This window comes from Camelus dromedarius, chromosome 21, assembly GCF_036321535.1.
Source record: "Camelus dromedarius isolate mCamDro1 chromosome 21, mCamDro1.pat, whole genome shotgun sequence".
Classification (NCBI taxonomy): Eukaryota; Metazoa; Chordata; class Mammalia; order Artiodactyla; family Camelidae; genus Camelus; species Camelus dromedarius.
Genome location: NC_087456.1, coordinates 24,987,395 through 24,999,989, shown reverse-complemented (window position 1 = coordinate 24,999,989; position 12,595 = coordinate 24,987,395). Strand labels below are relative to the sequence as shown.

Sequence of the window (12,595 nt, the reverse complement as noted above, 5' to 3'; positions counted from 1 at the left end):
CATATCCTGTAGCTTGGTAAGTTGCTAGTCCAAATGGAGACATGCTGCCCGGGTAAATGACATAGCAAATTTCAAAGACTTAGAATGAAGAGAAAGAAGGTGAAATATCATAGTTATAACTTCATATTAACATATCATATATGATTTTATACTGCATTTTGACGTGATAATGCCTTGGTTATATTGAGTTAAATAAAATATTTTTTGAAAGCCCTTTAATTTAAATAGGAGCTCATCGAGCCGGCCACGCCTCTCCCCACCCCTCAGAGTCAGCCCCGCCCTTCAGAGGTTGGCGCCAAGACCCGGATGTGGCGCCGCGCTCCCCGCCCCTTCCCTGCTGCGCGCGCGTGCGCACTCCCGCTAGGCTTGCGCAGGTTCTCTGGGCTCCCGGTTCCCCGGACCCGAGGCGGGAACCCAGGCCCTGCGCTCACCTGGAGCTGGGTTGGGCCCGCCATGCGTTGGGAGCTGCGCCCTCGTGGGCCGGGGGCAGCGGCTCTGGCCGCGGCCCGTAGTTTGTGGGCGCCGCCCCGCCTTCCTTGTCGCCCGGGCTGGCGAGGGACGACGAGGCAGCTTTTGGTGCGGTCGGTCACCGGGGCCAGTAACCAGCTGCAGAACTCGAGTAGTGGCAGTTACCGGGACACGGTATTGCTGCCGCAGACCAGCTTCCCCATGAAGCTGCTGGGCCGCCAGCAGCCCGACACGGAGCTGGAGATCCAGCAGGTACGGGCCGGCCTGTGCGCAGCGCTGGTCGGGAGCCGGGCCTCGGGAGGGAGGCCCGACCCGGCCCGGGGCGGAGGGACCTCGGGCCCTCCCCGGAGCCACGCCCGGGCCACCCACACCCCGAGCGGGGCGGGACCCGGCCGCTGGCTCCAGCCCCTTTGGGCCCGGGGTGTCGTGACCAGGTTAGTGGAAACCATCCAATTCCCACAGGTTGTATTGGCTGAAAAGATAAGTGAAGGAACCTACCTGTAGGCAAGTCCCTCGGAGGTAGTAGGTTCCAGGGGGGAATGTTAAGGAGGAAACTAGCGAAGCTCAGAGAGTGCGGATGGAATAGAAGTCCCAGTTTCTGCTTAGACAGACAAGTCGAATTTGGACGCTCATCCAGTGACTTTTAAAAAGTAAATTAGTATTACTTTTTAAAAGTAAGTTAAAAAGTAAACGCATATAAATAAAAATTCGATCATGAGGGAAAGTTGAAGCTCACCTTTGTGGTATCAGTAGGTTCCTAGTTGGAATTATGGCTTGTTTGAAGGATTAAGTAGCGGTGCTTACTTTGAAACTGTGCGTCCGTCTCCCGTATTAGACTCAGTTTTCTAAGGGCAGAGATTCACTTGTTAGTTTGTGTAATTGTAGAGTCTTTAAAATCCCTAATATTCTGGATATATTGGTTAAGTAAATATGCTTAGATTAAGTATTCTTACGACAACTTTCAGAGTTTCAAACTCACAAACCTGTTTTGGCCATCTAATTTTTTAAAGTGCTTTATCCAGTGCCTTCTGTATTTCTGGAACAGGGACAATTTCACATATTTTCTCATATAATCTTTACATCAGCTTCATAAGTTGGATATTATAAACGTTTTTTCAAACGAAAGGACGTGCCCACAAGGGTCAAGGTCACACAGCAGGTAGAGGATGGGGAGTGGGATTGCAGTGGGTGGCATTCCAAACTGAAAGAGTAGCAGTGTTGAAGCCAAAGGATAACAAGAATTCGGTGAGGAGGGTGGTCTTACAGGTCCCTCAGCATGGCTGGACCCAAGAGTGGAGGGTAGGGAGTGCTGAGAGACTGCCCAGGAATTTAGTGCTGTTAAACCTTTGTTAGGTCCTGCATACCTTTATAAAGAGGTTAGAGTTTAAACTGAAGCCTACGGGGAAACTATAGAAAAGTTTTAAGGGATGAGTACTCAGATGCGCACTTCTAGAAACCTCGCCATTTGTGTTTTAGAGTTGAATACATTGAAATGGGATAGGAAATAAGCAAGTGCTGGCTGTTACTTATGGTAAAATTTAGGAGTGTGTATTTATGTGATGTTCAGACATCATTGTTCTTTTTAAACAGAAATGTGGATTTTCAGAACTTTATTCATGGCAAAGAGAAAGGAAAGTAAAGACAGAATTTTGTCTTCATGATGGACCTCCTTATGCAAATGGTGACCCTCATGTTGGACATGCTTTAAATAAGGTAATTATAATTTAGGTTATAAAACTTGAGGGAAAATCTTTATTTGAATACACTTTGCAAAAGATTGTATTGTGATTTTATGACAGTTACGTACATTTGCATTGGGATAGAAACCAAAATGTCTTAATAGAAGGTAGCAATAAACAGTTTCAGTATTGTGTGAAAAATAACAACTGGTATTTGCTTTGAGCTTATTGTTATTATACATTAGTGTCATTTTATTCAGTAGATAATTATTGAGCATTTACTATGTGCCGGCATTGTCTAGACTCTGGGAATACAACTGAACAAGATGAGTCCTGTCTTCATGGAGCTTGTGTTCTAACAGGGAAGGCATAGTAATATAAATAAGTAAAATATTTGATGTGTTAGATAGTTGCTATAGAGACTCAATATTTGTCCATGTGTCATTCCCCCACTCCCATCTCCCTGTATATCAGATGTTGAAACCTGATCCCTAATGTGGCAGTATTTGGAGATGGGGCCTTTGAGAGGTGACTAGGTCATGTGGGCAGAGCCTTCATCAGTGGGATTAGTGCCCTTATTAAAGAGATCCCTGAGAGCTCCCTTGTCCCCTTATGCCATGTGAGGATACAGTGAGAAGATGGTGGTCTTGAACCAGAAAGTGGTCCTTCCCAGAAAATGATTCTGCCAGCCCCTTGATCTTGGACTCCACAGTCGCTGGAACTGTGAGAAATAAATTTCTGTTATTTAAGCCACCCTGTTTATGCTAACTCTCAGACACTCTGCTGGTGTCCAAGAATTGCTTGTATACGCATGCAGTTGGTTTTATGTGTGCACCCCGCCCCTCCCGACACACACATACATATACACATACACTTTGGAATTGGTCTCAGCCCAAACTGACTAAGACAGTACTGATAAGTGCTTTGGAAGAAAATAAAAACAGGAAAGAGTAACAGGGAGGGTCAGCTGGGCAAACTGCAGTTTTATTAATTTGGCCTAGGGTGCCTTCCTCACTGAAAAGGTGACATTTGTGTAAGGTCCTCAAGGAAGCAAAGGAGTAAGCTGTGGGGATATTCGGGGTCAGTATAGCCAAGTGCAAAGACCTTGAGTTGTGTTTTCCTGGTGTGATTGAGGAAAGTAAGGGAGCCAGTGTGACTGGTTTGAAGTAAATGAGGGGACCTGTGTTTGGTGGGGCCAGAGAGGTAGCAAGGGCCAGGTCTTATAGGCCATTAGAAGGACTTCAGATTTTCTTGGCAAAAACAAACAAACAAACAGAAAAACCTCTTGGGATTCTGGCGGGAGGATGGGTGCCCAATGAATTTAAAACCTCAAGGATTGTACTAAAATAAAATGACTTAATTAACCTAATACTGGTGAGAAATTTGAATCAGTAAAGAAACGTCAGCTGATTAATAGCCTGTCCTCGTGGATTAGAAGAATTAATACTGTTTTTGAGGAGTGGCTGCTAGGTTCATTTTAAATAGTAAATGAGTTGAGTGAGAAATGTGGGTTCTATCTGAGAGAACTCACTTGACTTCTCTGCTTTCTACCTTGAAGAGTAAGAATGATTGCAGTTTGCTTCATGGTGGTGCAGAGGTAATAGTAAAGTGGTCTGCCTTCCAGGGTTGTTTTCGTTGCAGGACTTGTGAATCTATGTTCATCAGTGATATTAGCCTGTAATTTTCTTTTTTTGTAGTGTCCTTGTGCGGTTTTGGTATCAGGGTAATGTTGTCCTCATAGAGTGAGGAGCTCCTGCCCCCAACACTGTGTGGTTTCTATTGCTTTAATTTTTTTGCCTATTCTAAAACTTCAGGTACGTTGAATCAGCATATATATATTCTTCTGTGTCTGGCTTCTTTCACTTGTGTAGTATTTATGTTATTCATATATGCTGTTATAGATGTCAGTAATTGATTCCTTTTTAATTGTGTGGTAGTGTTCCATTGAGAGAACTTACCACAATTTTTCATTCGTTTTTTTCAGTGCTTTATATCTTCCTTTGTGAATTGATGACTTTTCCTTAGAGGTGTACTTTGATTCCCCTTTCTTTATCTTTCATGCATTTACTGTAGGTTTTTGCTTTGTGTTTACCATGAGGCTTAACATGAAACACCTTATAGGTAGAGCAGTCTATGTGAGCTAACAGCTTATATTTGATTGCATACAAAAACTCTACCCTTTTATTCCCCATACACATTTATGTTTTTGTAATTATGTTTTACATCTTTTTATATTGTATATCCATTAACAAGTTATTTTAATTATAGTTACCTTGAATACTTCTGCCATTAAACCTTTATAATAGACAGATGTTATTAACACATTACCGTATTACAGTATAGGAGCATTATGCCTGTATACTTACATTTACCAGTATGTTTTAAAACTTAGTGTGTTTTCCAGGCACTAGTTATCATCCTTTCATTTCAGCGTGGGGAACTTCTTTTAGGATTTCTTGTCATGTAGGTCTAGTGATGCTCAACTCCCTCAGCTTTAGCTTGCCTATGAAGGTATTTATCTTTTTTCACTTATGAAGGACAACTTTTCCAGTTAAGGATTGTTGGTTGGTAGTTTTTTATTTGCAGCACTTTGACTATATCATCCCACTCTTTTCTGGTCTGCAAGGTTTCTGCTGAGAAATCTACTTGTAGCCTTACAGAGGTTCCATTGTAGGCATTAAGTGACAGGCTTTTTTTTCTCTTGCTTCTTTTAAGATTCTCACCTTGTCTTTGATTTTTGACACTTTTTGTTATAATATGGCTTTGAGAAGACATGCAGGTTGTCCATGGCATCTGTGCTGACTGTTGCTTTCCTTAGCAGAGAGAGGTCCCGGGACCCTCTGCAGAACAGTCTTGTTGTCTGTGATGAAGTCCTTACTAACACAAGCACAAATAGGGATAAATTGGGGGAGGGGGGGGATGTTATTTATACTGATTGATTTAAGTGATATACCTAACAAAAAGTGTACAAATCTTAAGTATATGTGTAGATGAATGTTTGTGTTGTGTAACTGCCACCCAGATCACAAGGCCCTCCTGCCCTTCTGGTGAGAAGTATGAGAGAGTTAAGTGGAAGAAGAGAGGGGAGGAGTGTGTATTACCTTTTCTACTTTTGATAGACCTGGAAAGGAAGGAATACTTTTCTGGACCACTGCACTGTTTACTTGTGGGAAGAAGAAATTGAGCTTGGAGCCAAATCTGTCCTTTGCCTTTTATCCCCTATTTTTTAATGGTAATATATTTTTTAAAAGACTCTGCTGCCCCCTAGTATCTAAACTGAACAAGAAAGGTAAACAGTTATAGAACTATACTAAATGAAGAGGACTGACCACTGTTTTAGTTAGAGTTTTAGGAATGACAGAGTTAACCATGGTATTTCATACTCTGAGTGTATTATAAATTCTGCGTTGATTCTGTATTTCTTAGCTAAATGTAAGTAATATTGGGTTATTCACATTAATAGCTTTTTCATAAGAAGGCAGATTTGTAATTAATTTATTTGTACTCTGATTTTTAGAAGGTTCAGATCTTTAAAAGGTAGTATGGGCTGCTTTTTTCATAGTCCACCTTTACAAATAAATTAGTAAATTTGGGCATAATGTTTTTCATTTTGAAATCTTTTATCATTTGATTTCCTTTTGGAACAGTTAATGGCATTTTAAAGATCAAGTATTTATTGCTCCTGTGTTTATGTAGAACTTGAGTTAATAGATTTAATCGGTTATTCTGTATAAATCCTTTTAAAATTGGGCTTGCTTAGTGTTTTAAATGATACTGAGAGAATATAAATTGTAAGCCACAATGTTTTATGTATGAACGATGATTATCATTTTATCTTTCAGATTTTGAAAGATATAGCCAATCGATACCATATGATGAAAGGTTCCAAAGTACATTTTGTGCCAGGCTGGGATTGTCATGGGTTACCCATTGAAATAAAAGTGTTAACAGAACGTGATGGAAAAACTCAGAATCTTTCAGCTATGGAAATTAGAGAGAAAGGTAAATGATCTCTGTTTCTGCTTTAAAATGGTTCCTTGAAAAAGTCAGGGCTTTACAGAAGAGACCTGTTGTCTTTCGCTTTTGCTGTTGTTTTTTCCACTTACTATGAGATCTGTTGGAGACCACTTTGTGTCACAGAAAATCCAGATTTTGTTGAATTGACTTTTGTGAGAACTTATGTTCAGAAACAAAGGAGAGGTTTGTGAGTGTTTTCAAGTACATTTTTCAGGTCTTTAGTCTTCACATTTTGTGAAATTATTATTTTGGTCAATCTTTTTACTGATTTTCTTGGCTGGGGCTTGTTGACCTATTTTAGTTGGTAAACCAAAATTAAATTTTAAATTAAAAATGTTTTTAAATTTCTTATTTGAGTCTTTCCTTCAATAGAATGGGTCAGGGAGGACTCTTCTATCTTTATTTGTTAAACTATTTTATAATTGGATATTATTGTGAAGATTTTTCACTTCCTTATGAAACATCGTATTATTATTAGCTTAGACTGGTTGTACTAATTTTTTTGTGTTTATATACAATGAAGTAAGAATTAAACTCTGACCCTTCTTTAAATTTAGAAATACGAAGAATATCTTTTCCAGTTTATTTTTTCTAAACATAGAGTCATTGTACAAAGTCTGGAAAATAGAGGAGTCAGTAACAAAACTTTAACTTTTGAAATTTTAGTTAATTTTAGAATTTGTTGTAAGTATCATCTGAACACTTTCAAATTTCAGGATAATTTTTCTATTAAATAAATTTTGTAGTCTAAATTGTGTACAATACTTGCATTTAGACAGATTAATAAGAGTTTGAATTAATTGGTTCTGAAAAGTGTTTTGTTTATTTTTTTAGCGAGATCATTTGCTAAAGCAGCAGTTGAGAAACAGAAGTCGGCATTTATTCGGTGGGGAATAATGGCAGATTGGAATAACTGCTACTATACATTTGATGGAAGATATGAGGCCAGACAGTTGAGACTTTTCTACCAAATGTATGATAAAGTAAGGTGGTTTTTTTTCCCTTTGAGTATGTTAAATTATGTGTTACAAAATTCCAGCTTTCATGTAATATCTTTGTCTTTTATAGGGCTTAATTTATCGATCTTATAAACCTGTGTTTTGGTCTCCCTCATCAAGGTATTTATGTGTTTTTGGTAAAGGATAGAATTTTGTGAGGCTTCCAAATATTTATGTTTAATATTTTTAAACCTTAGGACTGCATTGGCTGAAGCAGAACTTGAATACAATCCAGAGCATGTCAGTCGCTCAGTATATGTAAAATTCCCCCTCTTGAAACCCTCTCCTAAGTTGGCATCTCTTTTAGGTAAGATTTATCCTTTGCTTGAATATATTAAAGTTATGGAATTGTGACGTTTGATTTGTTAGAATATTTAAAATTTTATTTTCACAGATGGTTCATCTCCTGTTAGTTTTTTAGTCTGGACCACCCAGCCTTGGACTATTCCAGCCAATCAGGCTGTTTGTTACATGCCAGAATCAAAGTAGGTATATTACTGCATTTTTTGTTTTATCCACAAATAGGATTGATTCCATCATTAGCATTATTTTGAATTTATTTTATCCTCAGTATCCTCTTAGAAAGTAGTGAATTATAACTTACTTTTTATGTTCATAGAGATTTTATTAAGTTTTAGAGGATTCTATTTAAGACCTTCAGCTTTTTTGGAAAACAGAGTATAAGGAATGAAGTCCTTTTGAAAATAGTACTGTTTTGATCTTGAAGTTAGTTTTTCAAAAAAGATGTAAAACATTTAAAATGTTGTCTGTGGCATTTCTTTTTTCATTTTTAGTAATTTACTCTTAAAATTTTATTTTAGGTATGCTGTTGTGAAATGTTCCAAATCTGGAGACTTCTACATTCTAGCTGCAGATAAAGTAACATCTGTTGCTTCTGTTTTGGAAACAACATTTGAGGTTATTTCAACATTTTCAGGTGAAGATTTATAGATATTCTGGCCATTGGTTCATCAAAATATTGGGTTGATTTGAGTTCAGTACCTTGTTGAACATTATGGATCAAAACAGATTATGGCATCTACCTTTCTAGAATATATTTTACATTGATTCATCTGAAGGATAATGTATGTTAACCATGATAGGAGTATAGAAAATATGAATGTTGACAAAGGCACAATAAATAAAAAATATTTTTGGCAAATGTCCAGCGTAAAATAGGACAGATGTCCTTTGAACATTGTAGAATATATAAATTTCCCTTAAAGTTTTTATTCAAAATTAAATTACTGAAAATTATTTTTATCTGATTTGATCAAAGGAACAAGGAAAGAAAGAACTTTTTTTTGGTGTATGATTTTACTAAGGAAATTGAATAAATTCTGAAAATTATTCCAAAGACAGTGCTTCTATCAAAAGAATCTTTAGTAAGCTAAACCTGGGACTTCTGAAGTAGTGGCTGCTTTTGAAATAAACTATGGAAATCTAGGGAAGTTTAAAATTACGTTTGATCCTTAGGGATGTTATATATTTGAATATCTTACAGAAAAAAAGTCACAAGAATAGAGATACTCAAAAATGGAAACATTGCCTAGCTAAGTAAGGAAGGCTTCTAAATGCATCAGTTCAACTATATGTTAGGCTGTCCTCAAAAAGAACACAAATAACAAATATTGGTGAGGATACGGAGAAAAGGGAACCCTCGTACACTGTTGGTGGGAATGTAAATTGGTACAGCACTGTTGAAAACAGTATGGAGGTTTCTCAAAAAACTAAAAATAGAACTACCACATGACCCAGAAATTTCACACCAGGGTATATATATCTGCAAAAAAAGCAAAAACACTAATTTGAAAATATATATGCACCCCAATGTTTATAGCAGCATTTTTTACTTGTCAACGTATGGAAACAACCTACCTGTCCATCAACAGATTAATGGCTAAAGAAGATGTGGTGTATATATAAAACGCAATACTACTCAGCTGTAAAAAAAGAATAGAAGTTTGCCATTTGCAGCAATAAGAATGGACTTGGAGGGCATTATGCTAAGTGAAATAGAGAAAGATGAATAATTATATATCACTTATATGTGGAATGTGAGAAATACAACAAATTAGTGCATATAACAAAAAAGAAGCAGACTCACAGAACAAACTAGTGGTTGTCAGTGTGGGGAGGGGCAGTTACAGGGGTAAGGTAGTAAGAGGCACAAACTGTTAGGTATAAAATAAGCTACAGGGAATATGGCCAGTATTTTATAATTAATATAAATGGAATACACCCTTTAAAATCATGAATCACTATGTTGTACACCTGTAACATATAATGTTGTATAGCAACTATAATTCAATAAAACAAAAATATAAAAAGATATAAGCCAATTAGAGGTTTAAACAATCTTAACAAAAATAAAAAGGTTTTTAATGTCAAAGGCATAAAAGAAGCTACAGAATGTTTAATATTTGATACCATTTGTTCCTTGGTGCAATAGGTAAGTTAGAGGATCCAGTATATTCTTTAATTTTCTAACCTTTTTTTTTTTTACTTTTAAAAATTAGTATATAATTGACATAGAGCATTTTATTAGTTTCAGGCATACAACATAATGATTTGATATTTGTATATATTGCAAAATGATCACCACAATAAGTCTAGTTAACATCCATCATTAGGCATAGTTACAGAGTTTTTTTCTTGTGATAAGAACTTTTAAGATCTACTCTCTTGGCAGCTTTCAAATATGCAATACAGTGTTACTAACTACAGTCTACCTCTTTTAAGGGCAGAAGATACTGTAGACTTCATTGATGTATCAGATGTTGTTATAAAATTTGGCATTCCCAAAAGGTCTTTGAAGGTATTAAGGTTATATTTAAAGATCATTTGTCTAGATTGCATAATTACTTCAAGTTATTACTTTGCAGAGAATTATTGGGTTGCCATTTTGAGCCACCATATTTCAGAGGAGTTTACATACTTCTCATTCCTGGCAAGATAAACTGGTGACGACTAGCTTACTACTTATTAGAGAAGTAAGAATGTCGAACAACTGAATAGAATATTTTGTGTGGAGTAGACTTTTTTTTCCCAGAAAAATGTAAATTGCTTCTTATTAATCATTTGGATATCTTTATTGGGAGATAAGGCAGAGTATTAAGTAGTCCATACACTAAGTATGTGTATAAAGGAAAGTTAACAGATGCCATTTACTTTGCCCCAAACCTTTGGTTTTCATACAAAAAATGCATAACAAGCATAGGGTTGTGGGGACTGGTGTTACTTAAGAATCAAACTTAGGGAAAAGAATCAAAGTGCAAACTAAAGGGTAGATTTCTCTGAAAGTCAGTGTTGACAGTTGTCTTCTTTAACAGCATTCTGATTTACATGGAAAATAATTCATCCTGAAGTATTTAAGATTTTCCTAGTGATTCAGGTATTTCCTACTAATAAAAATACCAAGTCAGCCAAGTCAGACAGCAGGGAGAACTTGTGGTTCTTTTTTCCCAGAAAAAGGAATTTCATCTTCAGTTATAAGGAAGTGTTGGTTTCTCTCAGACCTCTTTCTCATTGCGCTGTTTTAACCAAAATGAAATCACCAACAGGGCCATCTATGAAATGTTAGAGTTACAAGATTTGTATTGTTGAGGTGGTCTGAGTAGGTTACATAGTTCTTACTACTATATGGCTAGAAAGAAGGATCATGGAAGTGGAGTAATTTCTCTGTGAGGACAGATTTTTTTTTTAAGTTAACATTATTTAGTTTGGAAAGATGAAGAATGATTTGTGAGGAAGATTCTGCGCAGTAAGGGGGGCCACTGACCTTTCTTTAATTATTAAAAAATAGCTAGGATAAACAGACTTACTCAATACATTCAGTAAGTGAATGGGTAGAACCAGGTAATCATTTTAAAGTTTGAAGACTTGTTATTTTAAAACCAAAAAAAAAAAGAAAAATTAGTTTATGGAACTCAAGAGGCAGTAAAGGTGGGAAACAATAATGGTGTAGAAAAATTCATAGATGATGGATGTGATGTATTATTAAAGGGAACTAGAGTTATATAGAACATGAGATTCAGACTGGCCTTTGATGTTGGATTCAGTCATTTATTTGTGACCTCAGGCAAATTGCTGACATTTTCCTATTTTCTGTCTTGTAAATTGGGGGTAATATTAGCTGTTTTGGAGTATTATGGAGATGAAGTAAGAGTTTATGTTGAGCCCAGTACATGATGGTTGCCCGGTAACTGTCAGGTGTTACTTACCATCTCTTACCTTTTTAGGGAAACAGTATGAAAATCAACAAGAGTGAGTTCCCACAGAGATAGTATTAAAACCCACTAGTCATTGGTCTATTGATTGAGAATTGTTTTTGCCCTCTGTTCTAAAAGGTTCATAACTCTACATAAATTAGAGAAATTTTCTTGTGTTCATTTGGTTATCTATTTGTTATAATAATTACTAATATTTTAAAGCATTTACAGTGTGGCAAGTACTGTGATAACTGCCTAAAATACTTAATATGTGTATTACTTTCTATTCTAAAAACTCAGATTATCCTTACAGCCATCCTCTGGGGTAGGAACCATAATTACTCACATTTTATAAATCTCTGAAGGTCACAGAATAAGTAAAAGGGGAAGCCAGGGCTTGAGCCCTGTCTCATCCCAGATTCTGCACTTCTCACCTGATGTCTATTGTTATTCTTAAAAAGTTAGAAGAATTGCCATATAAAATGATTCTTAATTGTGATTTTCTTTTCCCACAGGTGTAGACTTGGAAAGTGGTACTTGTACTCATCCTTTAATTTCTGAGAGAGAGTCTCCTCTTTTACCTGCCAATCATGTGACCATGACAAAAGGAACAGGGTTGGTTCACACAGCTCCAGCTCATGGTATGGAAGATTACAGTGTGGCTTCTCAACACAACTTGTCCACGGTACTACTCCTCTTTTTTCCTTTTTTTTTTTTTTAACTTTTTATTGAAGTATAGTTGATTTATAATGTTGTGTTAGTTTCTGGTGTACAGCAAAGTGATTCAGTTATATATATATATATTATATATATGTATCTCTTTTTCATATTCTTTTCTATTATGGTTTATTACAGGATATTGAATATAGTTCCCTGTGCTATACAGTAGGACCTTATTGTTTATCTATTTTATATATAGTAGTTTGTATCCATTAATCCCAGAGTCTGAATTTATCTCTCTCCTACCCTCTTTTTCCCTTGGTAACCATAAATTTGTTTTCTATGTCTGTGAGTCTGTTTCTATTTTGTAAATAAGTTCATTTGTATCATAAGTGATATCATATGGTATTTGTCTTTCTCTGTCTTACTTCACTTAGTATGATAATCTCTAGTTCCATTCATGTTGCTGCAAATGGCATTATTTCATTCTGTCTTTTTTTCTTTTGCTTTTGTTGAATTAAAGTGATAATTCCTAACATCTTTACATTTTGATAATAAACTA

The 12,595-nt window shown here is 36.4% G+C and overlaps 1 protein-coding gene across 2 annotated transcripts in view; it reads left to right on the top strand.

The window, feature by feature from the left end:
* The window catches only part of IARS2 (isoleucyl-tRNA synthetase 2, mitochondrial), a 44,150-nt gene that overhangs the window by 803 nt on the left and 30,752 nt on the right, over positions 1–12,595 (top strand). The window contains exons 1-9 of one of the 2 annotated variants that reach the window (XM_031438399.2): positions 347–720; positions 2,059–2,181; positions 5,990–6,149; positions 6,999–7,147; positions 7,233–7,282; positions 7,360–7,469; positions 7,557–7,647; positions 7,984–8,099; positions 11,889–12,058. In XM_031438399.2, the coding sequence (XP_031294259.2) occupies positions 454–720; positions 2,059–2,181; positions 5,990–6,149; positions 6,999–7,147; positions 7,233–7,282; positions 7,360–7,469; positions 7,557–7,647; positions 7,984–8,099; positions 11,889–12,058 (1,236 nt within the window). In that variant the 5' untranslated portion in view covers positions 347–453. Of the gene's footprint in view, positions 1–346; positions 721–2,058; positions 2,182–5,989; positions 6,150–6,998; positions 7,148–7,232; positions 7,283–7,359; positions 7,470–7,556; positions 7,648–7,983; positions 8,100–11,888; positions 12,059–12,595 lie in introns of those variants that run through there. The other variant, XM_064477281.1, reaches the window with a different exon arrangement.